General features: G+C 40.9%; 1 protein-coding gene across 2 annotated transcripts in view; it reads left to right on the top strand.

The window, feature by feature from the left end:
- The window catches only part of LOC311016839 (MICOS complex subunit mic25a-like), a 76,404-nt gene that overhangs the window by 6,382 nt on the left and 47,368 nt on the right, over window positions 1-22,654 (top strand). Inside the window, exons 4-6 of one of the 2 annotated variants that reach the window (XM_084014808.1) lie at window positions 2-146; window positions 19,542-19,565; window positions 21,614-21,697. In XM_084014808.1, the coding sequence (XP_083870934.1) occupies window positions 2-146; window positions 19,542-19,565; window positions 21,614-21,697 (253 nt within the window). The remainder of the gene's footprint in view (window position 1; window positions 147-19,541; window positions 19,566-21,613; window positions 21,698-22,654) is intronic. The other variant, XM_084014809.1, reaches the window with a different exon arrangement.

Here is a 22,654-nt window from a genome sequence, read left to right as displayed (position 1 = left end):
GGTTTGAGCGCCAGCAGAAAATACTGAAGGAGGAAATGGCCAAAGTGGCACAAAGAGAGAGGGAGGCAGCAAAGGAGGAGATGACTAAAGCCATGAACCAGGAGAGACAACAGAAACGCCAGGAAGCCGAGAACACCAAACAAGTGGTACGCATGCACACACACATGCACACACACACACACACACACACACACACACACACACACACACACACACACACACACACACACACACACTCACGCATGCACAAACCCTTTTAACACCAACCCTCAGTGCTCCTGACTTCAGATATCTGAAAGATTAACCATCAATTTGAAAGGACAACTTTGTTGGTAAAACAAACAAAATGACTTTACTTCACAATGTGGGTTGACTTTGGTCAAACCAAGCTCTGTTTGATGTCATAATCTAATGTGAAATATATAAATAAGTAGAGCACTGTTTTGATAAATACCAGCAATGCTTTCCAAGGATAATCAACAAAGTAACTGTCCTCTTACATTACATAACAGTCACATAAACGTTTAGCAGCTGGTCAGCATAATTGAATGAAATAGTAGCCATGGTGATATTTAACTCGTCATTTGAATCGTTGTTGAACATCAAAACACTTGCTGTTAACTGTACACAAAAAAAGGATCCAAACCATTGGCAGGGTCCAAGCCCATATCGCTCTCTAGGAAAGGACTTGGGGAAAAAGGTTTAAAAATAAAACACACAAAGAAAACAGGACTCCTCAAACATCTGTTTGAACCTTTTTTATTTTTATAAAATAGGCCGTTTTTAATTGATTTCATCTTGTTTTCTTTTTCTTGAAGTATAGGCCTGAAGTTGTTATTATTCAATTTAATTGGATACCCCAGGTCTAAAACATGATCCCAACATAAACCCACATCGGTGCCAAGTTTTAAACCCAATGAGTGAAATGCGTCACTGGATAGTCACTGAAAATACACAGTGCTTTGTAATGTGACCAGATTGTAACGTTATGGTGATGGAGACGTTGTTCTGTTCATCACAGGTCACCAAAAAATGTTTTAACATTACATTACATAACCTAAAACCCATTAATATTAAAGTCCCAGCCGGCAAGTCCGGCGGATCGAGGCCACTCTGTCAGATTTTGAATGTTTACAACTCTCACGCTCCTCCCCCACTACCACCGAGCTCCTTCCCCTCGACTCCGTGCCCTTTGAAATCCCTTAGATCACGCCACCTTTGAAAGGTGGGTCCGATGTTGACTCTGGTTTTATCACGGGCCCCGTCGCAATATTTCTTTTTTTCTTTATTTTCCCCCGGTGTTTTCTTTTCCTTGGTTGTTTTGGACCTCCTCGTTTCGGTTTTTAATCGAGGAATTGGAAGATTGTTGTTACTTCCCTCCGCCTCCCCCCTGTGATAGTGGAACGACCCGAGGGAAGAGGGGTTCTATGTGCACGAACACAGCCCTGCGTGCTGATTGGACAGGATGACCCGGGCGCTGTTGATATTTTGCAAAACAAACAACAGGCTCTACGTGCATGTAGAGCCACGCTTTTTTTTCTAAAACCAGATGAGTTATGCTGTTCTATCGGAGCATAGTGTCAGCTTCCGAGAATATGATAAAAAAAATGTTGCCGACTGGGACTTTAACACCAACCAAGAAAAAAAAATGTGTGTAACAACACACTTCTAACACAATGACAGGCTCCTAGACCTCCACAGTGGGTCAGACAATATGCTAATAGAACAAAATCTCTGTCTAATGAATTATTAATTTGTGCAATCCATGGAGATTGGAACCGGATTACATGACTTTTTAAGGAGGACAGAGAGTCCTCACAGCTACAACAAGTAAACATGAACTGCAATACAAATGGCAGAAATATGGATCAAAACATTTAAAATGTATACATTTCTATGAACTAATATTAAACACACTTAAGGTTTGAGAACGCATAACAAAACACAACATGATACAGATTAGTCTGGTAGCTCCATCCACTTTCTATGTGCTTTGCTACCTTCTATGCCATGTTCATTGTGTCCTTTTAATTAAAATGGTGGATGATTTGAAATATCCCATATACCTGTTGGCGGAGCTGTTGTATTCTATCAGTAATGACGGCGTACTTTTCGGGGTTGGAGTCGGCACTCATTCCAGCGCTTTTGAATGAACAATTTGTGATTTGCATGCCGAGAGTTGGGTGATGAAGCTGTGTAAATGCAGATTAATTTGAGTGTCTCTCAGCAGCCGGAGATAAGTTTGTTTAGAGTCGAGTCATGATTCAGTCCGCTGAGCTTTTCTCTCCTTTAATCGCATGTTGGAGCCTTTCGACACAAATTGGGCCTTGGGATTGCATTTGTAATTTCCATGGCGATACGGCTTCAGCCTCCTCCTCCTTTTACCTATTACATCCTTGTTGTCTTTCTATCTCCCCTTTCTCTCTCCTCTCTCTGTCTGTCTTCTCTCCCACCCTCACCCTCTATCTCCCTCTGTCCCTCTCTCTTTTCTACCCCAGCCCATTACTCTCTCCTTCCTGCCCTGGAGACAGTATTATCAGTGCAGCGCGAGCGGTAAATTGCACCCTGAGAGTTTCCTGGAGCTGTAGATAGGAGTGCTGCGGCATTGGAGGCATAGTCGTAGGGAGGGGAGAGCTTGTTTTACACACCAACCGCCGCCTGATTCACGTGACTGTTCTCCCCCCACCTGCCCCCCCCCCCCCCCCCCCTTGCGTCGAGACATGCTGTAGTGCCTGTCTTATCTCCACTCCAACACACTCCCAGCGCTAATAGAAAGCCGCTGGAGGGACGTCGTCAACAGAATGACCGGTCGAGCAGGACCTCCTGATGCCGAGGGCTCTTTGTAATTACTGTTTCTTGTGCTATGAATACATATACACACATACACATGAAGTGTTGGCACATTTGCTCACATTCTTCACTCAAATTAGATATTTTTTTCCCTTCCCCCCCCCCATCATTCACACATTCACAGCTCTCTGCCCTGCAAGTAAAACAGCTGCTTTGTCTGTTGAGAATTTGATGTTTTACAACTCGGTGGCACTAACACAACCAGGGCCAGCGTGTGTAATACATTTCATCAAATTCTTGGAACGGAGACCCTCTTTGTAATTGAAGGCTCAGTCAAAGCCAGCCCTCGCTAAATAACCAACACCCTCTGGGCTCAAGAAAGAACTGGAGAGGCTTTTAGGTAACTCTTTCTTTGTCCTTCTGCCTTAACGGACTTAGTGTTCTAGTGTCGCTTCACGCAGTACCTTGCAGATAAATGTCCGTGAAAACCTTCTGACTGTTAACATTTACCGTTGATTTTAAAGCCATTTTTTAACTAATTTCACCCTCAAATTAAGTAGCAACACATATTTGTATTCTCTATCACAGGCACGACTACACTCTGTTTCTATGTGATGAATGTTTATTTTAAATAAGATAACCATAAAATGAAGGAGGAACAGGTGGTTTTGCATTTTGTAGCCGTGATTCATTGTTAATAGAGAGGCAAATTCCCTCCCCTGCTGGTGTCTGAGGGACATTATTTTGGAAAAAATATGTAGCGGAGTCAACTGCAAGAGACTAATATCTTTTCAACTGACAAACCTCATATGAGAAATTCATGGGACGATTCAAGGAGAATCCAAAAATTATTTGTCACTTGATGGGATATCTTGGGGGCAAAGGCTGCGTAATGTGTGTGTGTGTGGGGGGGGGGTCAGTGCCAATTTGTGCCTTTTGGTCCAATTTGGTGTTGCAGCAGTTATGATCCCATTGCGAAATGGTATCAAGATTTCATATTTACATATAATGTAGTTTATTATTTATAAAGTAAAATAGTCTTGCTTTAAAGCAGCACTCATCTTTTAGTTTTTGCTCACTTCCAATAGTCATTCTCCTTTTTTAGCCCAGTTTTGGTGGAGAAACGCAGCTTGGTTTAGCGGCGCTGACTTCACTTTATTCACCTGCCTTCAGCCTACTTTGTCCGTTCGGTGCTGAGCAGATAGCAAAGAGGATACACGGTTGGACGAAGGACACAAACGCTCCGTGGCGCTGATGAAGCATCAGGTTAAAGGCATGGAGCGCGTCATGACATTCATTACAAACGCATCTGTTGTTGCTTTAAAATGCCTATCATAAATAAGGCTAATTAACACTTAAAAGCGACTGTGAATTGGTACCCGGGTGTGTCATTATAAACCCTTACAACATCAGGCAGCAAAGTGAACGTCCCTGCCAGCACGGGCGGTACCTCCACAAAGTTAGTGTGCTGCCAGTGATGTCACATTTCCTGGGGGGAAAGGATTACTAAGACTGAACATATGAGAAGACGAGAACATTTACTCTGTAATTGGGAGTGAGAAGGATGTCAGGATGAAAAAGAAGTGGCTGAACATTTTGTGAAGAGGTTAGGACGAAGAATGAAAAGGAGCCGCGAATGAATGGGAACTAAAAAGAGACGATGACGCGGGTTTCCGGTAGAATTGAGCTAAAGAGGAGGGAACGAACCGGAGGGTGAGGAAGAAGTCACTGGGAGGATGAGGAGGAAGGAGTGACTATTACAAATGTCTCTTCTGTGCATTGAGGAGAGAAATACGCGTTTGAAAAGAAGGTCACTAGAAGACTAAACACTTTGCACAATTAAGAGAATTAGAAAAGGATGTGGGGGAAGAAGAGGGGTTGACAGAAAGTGAGGACACAAAAGACGGACTCAGAGGAAGAGAAAAGGAAATGATGGCGGAGGACCTAGCCTTCACCTGGAGGTGGGAACAAAAGGAGTGTGAGCAATAGATGGTGTTGGATAGATGAGTTAACTTTTCCTGTAGCATTAATGTTAGAAACAAACGGCAAAGAGAATGAACGTGTATTAGCCATGGGAGGAAATTATAACTTAATATAATGGCCAAAATAATTGCGATTCACAATATAATCCCGATAATCAAGAATATATGCTTAAGGCTCCTTAAAATGGCATGTGGACATACTGGTATCGCTTTAGATTTAGTTAAGAAACAAATCATTCTATTATGTCACAGATAAGACACACTTTTGTTTATTATCATCCTTTTTTAAAAATAATTTATTTAAATAAGAAGATCGTTCTCCCTGCATACATACAGGCTAAAATGTTTTTAACTTATTTACCACGATAGCGAGCTAGTCAGCCCATCCCATCCCTACATGCTCAAATTCAGATTTAAATATTTCATTTAGAATCGCTGCAGTGGAAAAGGCGGACGAGGATGAGAGAGAAAGATGCAACAGATGAAGTGATTAGCTGGAGGAGTAGTGGGAGGTGCAGCAGAGGAGGAGAGCTTCCAGTGTTGTTGCGTGGTAGAGAACGAGCAGCGGACTGAAACAAGTCACAGAATTTAGCCTTGAGTGTGGAACAAAGGTGTGAGGACGGAAGGTGCTACAGGTGACTAAGCGCTTCCTGCCCTGCGTGTGCGTGGGAGCAGCGCTGAGTCACAAGTCGGACAGAACAATGATGTGCGGCGTCTGCTGTTTTGCCGCGTCTTTGTTTTCGCCGCCCTTTCACCCCCTCAGTCATTTCCTCCTGTCTTTTGTCCTCTTCTCAGTGAAGTGCCTGATCCCGCCATTCCGCTCTCTTCTTTCTTCATCTTTCAGTCCTCACCCACTGTGCTGCGCTCTGTGAATAGTCTTTGTTAATAGCAAATCTTCCGCAGATTAATTTCAGAATGAGAGAGGGGAACGGGAGAAAGGAAGCAAGTCGAACTAAAGGGCTAAAAGGGATTTTCAGTCTGTCTCTCTCTTCCTCTCTTTTTTTTAATGCGTTAATGGCTTTTTGGTGCCTGTTGAAAGCGAAAAAAATGTCATAAGCCACATTAGCATATGGTAAATTTCTCTTTCTCAGCCGAACAATTAGGAAGCCTATTTTATGAGCTGCCTTTAACTTCTTCAGTTAATGCAGAAATGCCATCCACTCCTTTCTGATTCTTTGAAGATGCCTGTAAAACACTGGTGAATCAGTTGCATCGTATGTGATGTAATTGGACAGGGAGACATGTACGCTGGTTAAAGGTGCATTAAGTAATTTTTCACATTATTCTTAAAGTTTTTGTTTAGAGATTAATGAAACATTGTCCTGAACCAAACACCCAACTCCTGTCCAGTCAAAGTCTTTAGTCCCCACACATCAGAACTAAAGGGACAGTCCACCAATGTTGCAAATTATGTTTGTTTTTGTAATAGAAACAATTTGTTATAACAAATTGACACAACATAACCTTTTTAGGTTGATATGGCAACCAGGCTGCGATTTTGCGGGCCAAAATAATTGCAATGCTATCGTGAAATTGTCCATCTCAAATCTCTTAATATGGCACTAAAACATACTGGAATCACTTTACCTTATATCTTGTTATGAAGTAAATATTTATATTGCATCACAAATGTAGGTATTTTTTTTAGTAAAGAAACATCAAACAAATATCAAACAATATTAAATTAGATAATCATGAATCATACATTCCCTCTGCTAAATTAAAGCATAATACATTTTAAAATAGCAACATTGTGTGAGTCTGTTCTTACTTACGTGATAATTCATGTATTTTTAAATCGTGTTCTTTCTTCTTTCATCCATTTCTTGAGCAAATTTGTATAAAACAAGTATAATTTTAACCTTAAAATCGTCGAAAAATAGTAATGAGCTTCTCAATGATTTTCAATGATTTGATTAATTTGATTTAATACATTTTCTGTATTTGGATACAAAGCACATTTAAACGAATAAACATAAAACACATTAATTTAATAAAATGATTAATAAAGAGTATTTTCCTCTGAGTACAATTAGTCTTGGTTATTATGTGAAAGGCGACACAAGACGTGCTTTTATTCTGTGTTGTAATGAAGACAAAATAAGAGTTTTCTTGGACAAAAGTTTGTGTGTCCATTTTCGGTAGATGTTGAGAAAACTGGATTATGCAGTTCCTCCAAGTGACACTAGATGGCAACAGAAGCCTATTCTTCTCACTGATGAAACAGAAAGCTGGAAGCATTTCTCTCTTTATTTCTCTGTGTTGCTTTGTCTCTGCACCCATTATGCACTATATTCGATTTCAAGTGTGAAATGCTCGTATTGGAAAGCCAATCACAAGTGTTATTGCACAGGTTCCCTGTGTTAATCTAATCTATGCTCGTACAGCAACCTTTCATCTCTCTAATTATTTTTATTACTTCAGAATTGACTGCAGAGTGGCACAGTGATGGGAAACATTGTATTGTAATGTTAGAATTACTTTTGTCTTCGAGGAAGGCATCGCAGCCGCTGACATTCTTTGTCTCACCTGCTTTTATAGGGTTTGTAAGAATATCAATAAATCTATTCACTTGTTTTGTGTATATTTCTGGTGGCTGAATAACACGCCTTCTGTATATTTCTCTCGTTTTAATATTTCTAACAGAAGTGTTTAATTTATTTGGCTGGAGAGGCCGTAACGGCTGGAGAGCTGTCTCCCCCAAAGGCCGTAAATATGAAATGATTGAAACATGATCGTTCTCTTGTGTTGCTCCGCCCCGTCAAATGTGTTGGTCAAGATTGCAATTCCAACACGATTACACACACACAGTGAAAGATTGATGCTGTGGCTAAGCAGGAGGCATAACATGAGCAGCAGCAGAGCGGCGGCAGCAGCGGCTCAGCCAGTGTCCACGCAGGATGCGTTCAGGCACAGGTTTGAGTGGAGGTCACTTATGTTTTGGCAGCGCTTGGAGCCCGATGCACAATCACTGTAGTCGTGAGTGTAAAACAGAAGAAAATAGACATGAAGTGTAAGAATATGCTTCTTGTATTTCTGTCTGTTCATCAGTGAAATACAGTTACAGTTTTGTTGTTTTTTGCCAAATGGGTGCACAGAGGACACTCAAAAAACAAAAAAAGAACGATTAAATCAGCAGAGAATATATAAAGGTTGTAACTGGATGCAGAAACGCCACGCTATGTCAATCCTAACGCAAGTATTTGTGTAGCTGTTCACACCAGAAGGCATTTCTCCGTACCATTCAACTATCAATTCTGCTGTTTTCAGTAAAGATGATCTCTGTCTGACTGTTTGTCTGACTGTCTGCTGGTGTGGTGCTCCTTTTCTCTTTTTAGACACAACTGACAAGTACGTGGGATATGTACATCATTAAAAACCTGAATCACAAAGGCAGCAGTCACACGAGGCTCTATCAAAAATATGGTGGATGGATGGATGTGTGTGTGTGTGTGTGTGTGTGTGTGTGTGTGTGTGTGTGTGTGTGTGTGTGTGTGTGTGTGTGTGTGTGTGTGTGTGTGTGTGTGTGTGTGTGTGTGTGTGTGTGTGTGTGTGTGTGTGTGTGTGTGTGTGTGTGTGTGTGTGTGTGTGTGTGTGTGTGTGTGTGTGTGTGAGAGACCAGGTTTTTAGTCACGGTTCGGTACGTTTTCAGTACAATAGGGAAAATAAAGAACATAACTTTTTGTTAATTTATTTTGAAAATGGTTAACATTCAACAGTTGCTCATCGGCCAACATTGAATGGGAGCTGAATTGTATTGAATCGTTACGTAGTTATATAATTAGAATTGTATTGAAGTACGTCAAACGTGTAAAAGCACAGAATGCCCATCTGAAGAATACAACACCACAACTACTTCATAGCAGAGCCCACCGGTCCGAACGTTACGCTGAATTGCGAGCGTTTTCATTCCCAGATGGCGCTGTGAGGCGGCAGCACCACTCCAGAGCAACGTGGCGCTGGGATCCCTCTTGTCTGTCTTATCCGTCCCTGCTGGAATGAGCCAGATGTTGCCTCTGATTGGACAAACCTGCTTCACTTGTTTATACCTAAACCCGCGTAATCAGCGGAGATTCTCTGCTGATGGAGGGACAGTGTTGTCTCTCTTACACACTCAGGAAACTCATTCAGCCTTTGGTTACGGGTGTGAGAGAAACAGCTGTGTTCATGCGCACACTTGACGCAATACAGACACACACACACACACACACACACACACACACACACACACACACACACACACACACACACACGTACGGGAGAGAAGCAGCTGGGGACATGCTTCATTATAGCAGTACACGCTGGTGAATAGCCTGGTGTTTTATCATGTACTACTGACTGCTTATTTAGTCAGACATATGGTAACACGTTGCTATTATGCCATTTAGAGTGGAAAACAGGTTAAATGAATTGCTTAGCTTTGCACAGGTTTGTCTTTTTAAATTTCAGTGGATTTTCCATCCTTCAAGCAATTTAAAGTTTCTTACTCGGTGAAGACAAAACAATTTCCGCTTTAATTTGGTGTGGATGCATGTGTTTAAATGCAGTTAATCAGAAAGCTTCTCCCAGTGTTTAGAAAAGAAAACAACAAGGACTAAAGTGTAACAACAGTAAAGGCGTAGCGGGTAAGAGTGAAGAGAACAAGACCGTAATGAAATGGAGGGGTGGAAAGGAAAGGAAGGTCGGTGACAGTGAGAAGGAGGAGAATGTTCTGCAGGAGTGGCATTGAAGGAAATGGAGGGAAAGAGGTGAGGGAAGGATTTAGTGAGGTGCAGATAAGCCCATAGTTATATATCAGTAATTGTCATCTGCAGGAGCTGACATGGTTCTGCATGAAAAGCTATTTGGCTGACCGTGTTCTCAAAAGCCAGCTTCCCTCTCTACTCAGTCAGATAGTCAGGTATAGGCCCCCGGGGCAATTCTTCGACGTCATCGGTAACAGAAATACGATTTACAAAGGTGCATCGCAAGAACGGCTGCATGCGATCAAAGCATGCGTGCCCCAAGAGAACAAGCTGCAGCTAAAGAGAACTTTTCACTCCAAAGAGTGAAAGAGAGACCCAACGACGTCGTGCTCTGTAAACTCTGCAAATTGGAAACAGCTTATTGCAACTGTTTTGCACAAACGCTTCAGACTCCAGAAGCATCACGGAACAGAAAGATTTAGTCCCCCAGAAAAACACCATTTATTAGGATCCACACATGGAACATGTTTTGGTTAGTATTAGTCACTTTAAATAGGTTTTATAAATGTTTCTTCATCGTCCCCATCTTAAACTAAGACACTGCATTATATCATCACTGGCTCCAGTGATGATATAAATCTGTGTTATAACCATTTAAGGTTTTGGGTCAAGTACTTTAGTAAAATGACTGATTCTCCCATTCAGGGAAAGGGTTGCTATCACATACAGTGATTCAATTAGTCTATATGTCACATCAATCCCTTTGAATTTGAGGACCAGTATTTTTTTGAGGGATGAGTATCTTATGTTTCCAGAGAAGATAATTGCATAAAATACTGAAACATTAACAGGACAAAATTGTATCTTTTTTTAATAAATTATTTGCTATATTAAAAACACGGCGCAGCCTGTAAAAGAGTGGTCATCAGAGTTGATGGCTTTTATCGGCATTAAGAAGCAACGGGAAAAAAAGTCATATTTTCACATATGAGTTGAATGTTGCAGCTCAGTGAAGCGGTTAAATGCTTACTATAGTTTTTAAATTGTTATTGCGTAATACAGCTTGGTAAATAGAAAGGTGGCACTGGACTGGGAAGCTCATATTATTTTTCCAAAAACAATATTCTCAACTCTTCCTGACTAACTGGAAGGACCATGTCTAAATGTCATGATGGTGGCATCTTATTTTGGGAGTCAACATCCAGTCATCATGCATGGTGAAGTAAAAATATCAAATCCGGTTGAATGGTCAATTGCAGCTGACTAGAGCTTTTTACAGGGTCCTGGTATCATTTCTTCTGGTTCAGAGTCACTGTAATGACTCACTAGGAAACCTCTATTCTGCTGCTTACTTTGACAAGTCCAAATGTCTGCTGAGAAAAAGGCCTTTCATAATGCAGGCTGGATGCATTCAGGCTAGCAGGCCGTTGCACTAACATCACACATTAGGCTCGTTGGAGGTGAATTGCATATCATCATGCCGGCAATGTAGATGAGATCCGGTGACAGCAGCAGGAGGCGGAGAAAAGCTGCGTTCCAATTATACGGTTCCCAGCATACTTCAAAGAAATTTACAGGAAGTCACAGAAATGGTTACATCCTGTTAGATGCAAACTGTAGTCTGTCGAACACACTCAGATTAATTTATATTTGTTTGCAAATATCTTTGGAAATGTGTGCGTATCTGTCATTGTATTCTATCCTTTGTTCTTTTCATGTCACGTTGTAATAGCTCATTTTAATATGCTTTATAAATAACCTTTATTATTGTTAAAATCATTACTACTATCAACCTGGTATGCTTGTAAGCAAATTCATCCTTCTTTGCGCAACATGAGACTAATAGCCTACAATCTAATGCTAAATATAAGATTCACACTGAAAATGTACATTTTCAAAACTAATAGCCAACCAGCGCTTTGATCAGGCGACAGCCAAGCGTTTCCCATCATGCAGTGGGTCGTGCAGTCGGTGGAGAGCAACTGTGTTGCCTGGCTCTAAAAATTGCATAGTGTGCATGCTTTAAGCAGTACACGGGCATGCACATTTAATACACTCACCTCTTTATTTATGATCGACCCCACTGAACTATAGTAGACCACATCTCATAATTATGTAGAAACAAATTAAAGCATAAGGGAGGGAGTGTCACATAGAGGAAGCAAAGTAAGTAATAGATGGAGGAGGAGAGGAGGAGGAGAAGGGCCAGTGGCCCTTATTGTTCTACTCCTTCCTCTGCGTAGCTGCCTTGCTTTAATTATCAGTCAGATTATTATTGAGTGCTAATTTATTGCCTCACTGGGAGCTGTGTGTTAACTAAACGCAGCAGAGTAAATAGAGAGAGGGGGAGAAAGAGGGAGAACAGACTGCTGTTGCTGCTGCTGCTGCTATCAGATGGCAACACAGCACACACATTGCCCACAGGGGAAGAGCGAGCTGTGCATTTATACGTGTCTATCTCAGGCATACAAACACTGGTGTTCGATGCCCATGTGTTGTGTTGCTGGTCCATTGGGCTGTGCTGCCCTCGGATGCTCTCTTCACATGCTCCTCCTGTAGTAGATCAGGGTGTCGGCCCTCCGTAGCTGATATCACCGTGGCTTCTACCCGGCAGACACGCTGACTAACAGCTCAGCCAGCCGCCATCTGTTGTCCCCACAGCCCAACCTCCAAACCTGCCATGTACTGTAAAAGAAACAAAAAAAAACAAGATTTGATGACTGAGTTCTACGACGGCGTATTAGGGCCACTGTAGGAAAAAAAACGCAGCCAAGAGAGGTGGGCATTATCCGAGAAGAAAAGTCCCAAATTTGCTACTTTTAAAACTAGCAAATTTGCTACTTTATAAAGTCGCAGATTTGCTACTTTATTACAATGCTAACTACCGGCATTTATGCCAGCTAAAATCCCATGAATGTTGCATATATCTTTCTAATTGATACATAAAAACTAGCAAATGTGCTACTTTTTGATACAATAAAAAATCTTACCACCCTCTCTCACCTCCGTTTCCTTTTGGCATGTATTAACATGTACATATAGCTGATATAAACAAGCTTGGATCCGCTAACACCGGATGTTTGCCGTTGCTATGACACACTGCTAACATTTACCTCAATTGCCCGACCAATAAACACCCATAAGATGACAATTTGGTCCGTATAAAATTAACCAACAATAACCATCAACAGCCATCAACCTAAAGACGTTAGCAAGGTGTTGTCAGACTTTGTGATGTATTAATTAGAAAAAATATGCAACATTAATCAGATTTTAGCTAGCATAAATGCCGGTAGAGCATTGTAATAAAGTCGCAAGTTTGCTAGTTTCTCAGAATATTGCCCATCTCTCTTTGCTCTGTTTTTTTTCTGCCCCCTACAGTGGCCCTTATATGCCGTTGTAGAGTTCAGACATTAATTGATACAATTTGAGGACTTGTCATGCGTGTCTATGATACCTGAGTTTTTGTACCAATTTGAAAACATATAAATATTTCTCTGAGGAAAAAGACAAGCTTTTCTACAAACCCCATCTTTTTAACAAAAGAAACACAAACTCTCATCCTAACGCAACAGCCATATGACAAGCTTTGCCAGAATTTGTCTTAAATTGGCTAATTTACATTTTAAATAAGAACTATCTGACCAAAGAAGACAAAAACAAAATGATTTAACAGAGCAGATCATGTTTAGACCAGACTAATTGGACTTAACGGGTAATTCAGTCAGTGTAGCACATCAATGATCACCCCGTGTCTTCAGTACTACTGGGACATTTCATTCATCTGGCTCAACAGCAGGTTATGCTGCAGTTCCAAAAGAAGACTTTTCATTGAAACCTTACACTCTTCAGACGATGTCGAGAGCGACCTGCTGCTCTGTTAAATAAATACCTGCTGGCAGAGGATGGCAATACCCAAAGCGATTTTCAGTGATTTGGGAGCATTTTGTGATGTCGAAAATAATGAAATTCACCTTTTAATATGTGTTTTTTTTTTAATGGAGTCGGCGAAAGATTTTTGACAGTTGAGTTAGCTTCAGACATTACATTGGAGCTCCTTTTTACAATATGTGTTCCAGCGCTGAAAGTATGAGGAGTTTTTTGGCCACCAATTACGTCTATCTCAACAGGAGACCTCTTTTCTAAAAGCTGTGAAAATATTTAAAGGTCCCCTATTATACAGATTTTCATCAATTTCACACAGCTGTCAGAGGTCCAACAACACTTGATTCGATATGGATTGCCCAAAACCCATCCGTGGTCCTGAATTTCAGCTGTCTAAAAGTTGCTCAAATGAGCTCTGCTGAGAACAGGCTGGTTCTGTGTCTGCACCAGCTTCTTACTGACCCTCGTTACTGAAGCAGTCCGATGTGAAGTAGCTATCACACATATACAAGCTAACACGAACCATAGGCGGCACATTGTCATTAAAAATGAAACACAACCACTGTCTCTTCTGTTCTTCTGTAGCTGGGACAGAATATAAGCACTTATGTTGATTTGTACAACCAACAACAGAGCAATTTGCATGTCCAGCTCTGAGCGACGACATCGTGAAACACCGCTATCTCACTGCTGTCTCACCGCAGGACACACCGCACTTCACCTCGGTGATGAACGCCTCCTCTTGGATATGAAAAATCACGTCGGTTACTTTGCTGAGTAACTAATTACTTTAACAATGTGCTAACTGGGTTACTAACTCAATTACTTTTTAGGAGAAGTCATTTGTAACTGTAACTGTTACTTTTGAAAGTAAGATGACCAACACTGTTGGTCAACCGCTTAATATGTTTGTGAGAAATGTCACGCCCCTACCTGATACCAGGAGTTGTACTGCTGAGGAATAGTGATACAAATTCATTTGAAGCACTTGTTCTTCATCCCTTCTTCCTAAAGCTTACTAGCTTTGTTTGAGGGCATGTCCAACAAGCTGCTGGTCAGATATTCTTCAAATATGCTAAGTGACATTAACCCTTTACAGAAAAAAAGGCAAGATTTGAATGAGACGTCTGAAGCGGTTCATTGAGCAGAGATTCTGTGGGGGAGAGTAACTCCCTTTGAACATGGACTTCAGGCTTTGACACATTGGAGTGCTTTTACATGCACAAAAAAACGATATAACACATTAAAAGAAAGACAAAATGTAGAAAAGCATAATAGGTCCACTTTAAATGTGAATATTAAAGTTATCTTCATACATAGTTTGCTTAAGAAACTATATTTCTGGTGTTGGAGCTTTGATCATTTCATAAACAAATAACCTGACATTGTATTATTCAACTTCATGCAATGTCTTCTCTCAAGTCATATCAGCAACCGCATTACCTATCTTAATGTTATTCAGATTTCTGATTACTTTGACATGCATGTCCTGAATCCTCAACATCCCAGACACGTAGCTGAACCAATATTTATGTGAATTCTATTTTTGGTAAGTGTAAAACTTTTAGATATGCTTTACAGCGGCATTACAAATCCATAACCTGCATCACAGCTTTCCTGATGGGTCTTTTGTAAACGTGTCCTTTTTATATTGTCATAATTTCATAATGCGTTGAGGCCAGGAGGTTTGGACAGGAGTGGTAGCGTATGTTACATATCAGCCATCATGGAACTGCTATTAGAGCTTTTAGATTGGTATCCTATTGTCACTCATTGAAAAAAAAAACTGCCTAAACCTTTCTGCTAGATTTCAGTTTTGCTATGAAATGCATCTTGTGTTCTTACTTGCTCACTCAGTCTTCCTGTGTTTTAGTTTTGTCTCACTTTGTCATCTTTTGTTCTCATAGTTGTCTCTCCTCGGCTCATCTCAGCCCCCCCTCTTTTACTCTTGCACACTTGCTTTTTCTGTCCTTTTTCTGCACATGTTTTTCCTCCCTGTCTGTAGCTTCTAAATAGATGCTTCACACCTCTAGCTGTGTACTGAATTGATTCATATGCAGAAGGCGCCCGGAGCAGGAAGACGGTGTGATAATATGTTTGTAAGCTAATCTCCTGTATAGCTCGTGGCTAGCAGCTGCCTTATTCAATTATGCGCCTTCTTAATAACTGAAGATTTTTTTTCTGCACTTGTTTACATTTGTTACATGTTTGCTCTTCGTCTTGTCTCTCCCATTTTATGTCTTTCCTTCTCATTTCTTCTTCCCAGCCAGATCATTTATCTCTCTTTATTGTTTTCATTTTAGTCATTTAGGACATTTTTAAGAGCAATTTAAAACAGCTGGATGGATTTTAATATCCTGCATGACAAATGGAAAATGTTTAAGCATGAAAGAAAGTAAAGAACATTAGTATGGATGTGACATCTGAACAAGATACTATTCCAATTGTTTATTTATTATGATCATAAATGTGCCTTTAAAGCTACATTTATTTATTTACTTACCTTTTTATTCTTTGTATAAAACATCCATCTTTAATCAAGTTCAGCATACAATTAAACACCTTTTTGGTGGCAATAGTGCCTATATTTTATGTATGTCTGAAAGCACAGTGCTTAAAATATCACTAATTTTACACTCCTTTGTGATGAAGCATCCCATCAAATTGAATTTGTTTTGAATGCCGGCTCATTTGGCCAATAAGCTGATGGCAATAATGGGGAATCCTGAGAGGACTGGGGTGTTTTTTTTTTTTTTAAAGGCTTGTTCTGGAAGCAATGAACATTTTCTTGTTCTAACTAATGCTACTAATGCCATCCCATTAGCAGGTGGAAATACAAAAGTCTCATCAAGAGAGCTCTGCTTTTGAATTCAGGATCAGATTAAGCATTTAGCATCAGTACTTTTTCCTCACCACCCTGACGAGAATGTGATCGTCGTGTATCAAAAACCATCAAGGACCAAAAGTTGGAAATGAATGCTTGCAGGGATTGATAGTTTTTATTTACTTCTTGCTTTCTATCATAATCATTTTATTCTGAAATATTTGAGAGGATTGGCTTCTTTTATTATATGAAACAAGGATAAGAGTCTACAGCCTTGCTAGCAGCTCTGTGAAGCTCTGTGAGGCTCTGCTTTAGCTGGTGGTGCTTTGAAAAACGCTAACATCATTATGCTAACATGCTCACATGTGTGCACAGACAATTAAAAGGTTTATATAGAACTTGCTTACAAAGAATCCTGGCTTTGCTGAACAAGAGTGACGTCACACGCCCAGACGAGAGCGGCCCATGTGATGTATTACATGTCTGAAATCCAATTAGCTCGAGTGCATACAAACAACAATGAAAGGTGAGCTTTTGCTCATCTTGCATATTTACAATGGCGTCCTTGCCAGCAGTTACCGGCTTTTTATCTCCTTCGGATCTACGCTTTGAGCTCGTTAAATCCACTGTGGCGCGTCGCCCTGGTAACACGACTTCACCACGTCACGGCTTCTCGACCTCACTGGCTCGCCTCGTCTCGCCTATGATGTGGCTCTGCGACTACCACCGTTGCCGTGTCAGAGGCGTGACATTCTGTCACCCCTTTCCGTCTAGCGTTAACACTGACAACGGGGCAGGAAAAAGGCTCATGATAACGCAGAGTTGCTGATGCTAACCACATACCATGCTTGCTATCTTAGTTTAGCGCGTTAGCATTCTAACATTTGACAATTAGCACTCAACCCAAAGTACTGCAGAGCCTGAAGGTCTGATTTTTGGTCGTTACCAAAGTAAAGCAAGTTAAAACTTTAACTCGATGATGGGTGCGAGAGGAAAAGTTTCATTCATTCATTCTCTGGGGACCATTGATGTGATGACAGCAGAACCATGATCATCTTATTAAGGATTATTGGATTGTTTTTCACTAAAAAATATGCTCACTGTCTTATGTTATTTGTCTGTTTTCATGCTATTTCAAGAGATGTCAGCACATTTTGATGATTATCTGGATAGTATCTATTGACCAGGATGATCGTGACATTAAACTTTCATATCGTCCCAGGCCTAGTTGGAACCTTGGTCTATTCAGCATCTGGCAGCTAAAGCGAGCTGCAGTCAGTGAGCCGCAGCCTGTAAAGGCCCACGTTGCGAAGACAAGTCCATGAAGCCCTGAAGCTCCGCCCTCGCTGCTCCACAGAGCCCTGTTTGCTAATTTATTCAAAATGTATTAATATTGAATGTGGTGCGTGTCCAAATTGCACCAAATTTGATAAAGCGCTGCATCTGGTCCCCAGCAGAACCCCCACCAAGTGTGACGTAGACAGACAGAGAGACAGACTGACAGAAGGACAGACCGAGTGAGCTTGAGGACTGCATTTGTCTCACATTTTTCTTCTTGCAGTGCTAATGGAAAGCAGAATTACAGTTGGACTCACTGACATTACATCACACATTAGTACAGACAGAAAAGACTGACTACATGAATAACCAAAGTTTTCTGACAGAGACGGACCAAACACACATCGGAGTTTGGGCTTGTGAGCCTCTGCTGTGCGCTGCTTGTGTGTGGTGTGTAAAGCCACGCCTGGCTGCTTGTTATCTACCATGGACTCACTGGAGGGACACCAGACGAGTCATCTGATTCACTCGCCGTTTCATCTCTGACTGCAAATTAAAACGGGACTAACGCAGATAGGAAGGAGAGTTCTGTTTTTAAAATTAAAACCATTTTCGGTTCCTGCTTAATCCCTGCCGGACGGATTCTCGTCTAACGTACAACACGGACACATGATACATTTCGGCGGCTCTTCCTCACCTGCATTAACATGCACCAGCTGCAGCTTTCACCTGGCAGTGGGAGTATCTCTCACATCAGAAGCCATCTCGCTCTTTGTATCTCCTTAGTTAAGGTCTGTTTATGAAACACAGACGATCGGCTCTGATTTGATTTGGCGTTCTTATAATTATGATGAATCCCCCCCCCCTCTCTCTCTCTCTCTATCTCTCTGTGTGTGTGTAGTTTCTCTGTAATCTTCTGCTTTTCAGTGCCGCAATGCTAGTTAGTCGGGCACAAAAGTGCTTTAAAAACATTGACTGGCATTAATTTGCAGGATGCAGCAGATGTGTGAGATTTACTACATTAGGGTCGTTCACATAGTCTGACAGACTGTCAATCTCAGATATACTTTGCAGTTATTATTAAAACTTTCTACATGTTGACTTTCCCAACATGAAAAACGCACCCATCTGGTGTCAGTTGTGTCTGTAGTTACATGGATGCATTTTGATGCGCTGGCACAATTTAACGAGGTTCTGGTTTGAGGAAAGCACTCCTGATGTGCTACGATGCTGCTGTTTGTGCTGCCATAGTAACAAGAGGAGTTCTGTTTGTGCAGCCTAAATGCCATGCCATTCAGTTTTATAATGCAGAATGGCTGCACTTTCATGTTTTGCTTATTCCAATTAGCTGTTGACAGTCAATCAACAGCCATGTTTGACCAGAGAGGAGCGAGTCAGAACAGCTATTAACCTATGATCTTATTACATATCGACAGTGCAGAAGAAAAGTGCGAGTATGTTTGAAATGAAGCAAAGCAAAGCAATCATTGCAGTTGTTTATCTCATTGTATTGTGTTGGAAAAGGCTGAAGTTGAGTGCAAATGGTATGGAGACAAATGTCTCTGTTGCTTCCTGCCTCACAGTCACGATTTGACGTTCATAAAAATGTTAGTTTAATCATGCCCACCCAGCTCTAGCCCACTATGGTAGATGACTGAAAAGTAGAGCCCTATTTCTAACCCTTTATTTATGCAGGGAGATATGGTTTATCTTCTAATTTGTTTTTCACTAAAAAAAGATCTTCACTGAATAAAGATGTCTTATCCATGATGCAATAAAAATAATTATTTCTTGACTAAAGATAAAGTGATACCAGTGTTTTAAGCCTATTTTTTATCTCAGTAAGATACAATAATTTACTGTAATGCCACCTTTTACATGAAGAAAAGACAATACTTTTGCCACATTACAATATCCCATATCTAGGACAATATCTAGTTTTCTTTATCGATATATCTATAAAGCCCTAACCCAAACTGTGCCTGGTGTTTTCTTACTGTTTGTGCTTCTGTCTCCTTTCTCCTTGGTCTTTCTTTTTTTCTCCTTCTTTGTGTCTCTTCCTTTTCTTCCCTTTCTACTATTTCCCAACCTCGCTAGTCTTCAGATGAGATACCTGTGATGGTAAGCTTTGTCATAACCTTCAAACTTCCTGCTCTTTTGTCAATTAAATCCATCTATCCATCCTGCTGCTCTTTTCTTCACCACTCTCCGTTTGCTTATAGGTCACTTAATAGAAGTTGGAACACAATACAATACAATTATTATGAATTATTTAAAAAATTAAATCCCCAAATTCTTTCTTTCCACTCCTCTTCATCTTCATTCCTCCTGGTTTAATGCCCTTTTCTGCCCCGTCGTCATTCCATATCCCTGAATCACTCTTTCTTATTCTTTCCTCAATCGGTCTTCATCCTGCATGTGTATTTCCAGTGTTTCCGTTTTGGGTCGCCGCTGCAAAATGATTGCAGCTGCTGCTTCGGGATTTTATGAAATGTCATAAAGTCGCAATTACTGTACATGACTCTGTGAGGGCTTTTAATTTGACATGATAGTGAAGACACATCAGCAGAGGACAGGCAGGGAGAGAGACGAGTAAGGAAGAAGACGAGTGTTTACCTGCCCATGCTGCTGAAATAAAAATTTGAGGAAACACTGCGTTTCCCTACATTACTGTTCAACCTTATGTATTGAGCCAGTAGTTTTTAAATCACTGCAATGTTCAGCATTTTAAGTTGCACAAGCTTCCAAAAGAAATCAGAATACTGAAAGCTGTGGGGCAAGGAGGGGCTGAACAAATCAATTCACACATGCAGCTCTACTGCAAATCCCAATCTTACCGTTTTAATTGTTCTAGGCGAGGCAACTTTATTTGTATAGCACATTTCATACACAAGGCAGACTCAAAGTGCTTCACATCATAAAACAAAGTGAAAAAAAAATAGAAGAATTGAAAGAAAATAAAGGCAAAATTAAAAATGCATTACAGAGAGAAAGGGAGAATATATACATTCTAGAGGGTAGAGTGAGGAGAGATTGTCACTGAATAATCATATATGTATCTCTCTTACTACCAGACACCCCAAATGTACCTCAAGAAATGTAACAGCTACCTCATTAAGGCTGAAAACATAAACCAGCACAAAAATGAACATGACCAACATAAACCATGATGTTGTGATCAGACACACAAAAAATATTTTGCATTATTGAACATAAAATGTCACACTTTACACAACACTCAGTCTAGCACTGCATGGTAGCAAATGGTCCGTTGCCACATATATGCTGGCTACAGCGGTGCTATGTTTCAAGACGAGCACATCCAGTGAGCTCAGCTGGTTGAGTATCGATCTTTTGAGACTGCAGCCAAACACTAAGCTAAATTACACAGTAAAGACCCTCACATTGTATACATCAACATGCTGTATATGATGCAGATAAAACCTTTAATCGCAAAGCTCTTTTCTTCATTTAAAATGAAACAATAAGAGCTAGCAGGGATATGTTTTGCCAACCTGTTCAAACAAAAGACCACAAACTAGATTTGTTTATTTCACAAAGGTTCTTGAGTGGCACTCTTTTACTCGCCTAAATCAAACTGGCAATCCTCTTTGGATGGTTTTAGTATTTAGAGCCATCTACCAGGCCAACAGGAAAAAAAACAGGGATGAAGTTCAAACAACTAAAGCTGGTCATAACATACCGTTGTAGCGTAAACCGGTGCAATTATTGCATAATCGGTGAGCATCCAGTGTTTCTGTGAGGAGTCACATTGAAGTTATTGTTTAAAGAAAACCTTTCAATCTGAATATGGAATATGAAAACCACCTTTGGGATTAGCTGCCCCTCACACTTCGCAACCACGTTTTCATCCTCGGGCGACTTATGAACAGCCATGACCACTAATGGGGGCCTCGACCCCCAGATTGGGAATCACTTTCATATTGCAGAATTTTATAACAAATCCTGACGTGAATCTAATATTTGAAAAACAAACAACAAAAAGCTTTCAGCATTACTACTGTACACTTCATCAGACTACTTTACAGTAAGAAAAAGTAGTACAGTGTTTAATCCCTCTCTTTCTCGCTCTCTGTGTGTGTGTGTGTGTGTGTGTGTGTGTGTGTGTGTGTGTGTGTGTGTGTGTGTGTGTGCGCGCTCTCTTGCAGGCTCAGGAGCTACAGAAGAAAGATTTACAGCTGAAAGCACTGGATGCCTTCTACAAGGAGCAGCTGGCACAGCTGGAGAAGAGGGTACAACATTTACACACACACACACACACACACACACACACACACACACACACACACACATGCTTGCAAAGACTTCATTAGAAGCTTTCACAGATTACCAAAGTTGCACATACTACATACACAAAAATAGAGATGCATACACACATACACAATGTCTATAGACTGGGACAGACTTAACTTTGCGACACCCAAATATCTTAACAGCCTCAAACACACACACACACACACAGTAAACATGCAACACTCATCCACATGATTTGTGCATGTTCACTCAGCTGCAGCGCTATGACACAAAGTGGTCGGGCATAAATGGTCTGTGTTTTAACTGTCATCGGGAATTTTGCAACATGAATCGCAGCGGTCTTGAGTTTGGTCCAACACACCTGCTGGAAAACGCAGCTATTCACAAGAATCACTGTGTGACGGTGAAAATCACATTTAAAGGGATAGTTTGGATTTGGGAAGTGGGGTTGTATGAGGTACGTATCCGTAGTCAAGGTATTACCGACAGTAGATGCAGGTCTGTTTCTCCAAACCGGGGAAACAGACGGGGTACCAGCACAGCAATGTAATGCTGTGACCGGGGGAAACGGTAAATCATATTTACACACAAAAACTCAATATCAGTTTAAGTGTCTGCTATTTTAGAATATATTCATGGAATCCAGTAATCTTTGATTTTGGCCGTCGCCATCTGGGATTTTTGCTACAAGTGAATGGAAGTGACCATATTTGGATTGCCGAGGGTGAATCTGATGAACACAAGTGGCAGAGTGGCTTCTGTTTAACGTTAGCTTCCATAATTGGAGTAGTAAATGAACCAGGGTAGTGTTGCCGTAGCAGCGACGCCGTGGTAGCGAGAGCCACGGTAACGAAGCTGTGGTACTAGCGACACATGCCCTAAGCATTCCCTGCTTTATGGTCTATTTGACTCTAACTGGACCAACACTTACTAAA

The sequence above is a fragment of the Eutrigla gurnardus genome, assembly GCF_963514095.1.
Source record: "Eutrigla gurnardus genome assembly, chromosome: 8".
Classification (NCBI taxonomy): Eukaryota; Metazoa; Chordata; class Actinopteri; order Perciformes; family Triglidae; genus Eutrigla; species Eutrigla gurnardus.
The sequence above is the reverse complement of the archived record's forward strand: the minus strand, read 5'-3'. Positions and strand labels throughout refer to the sequence as shown.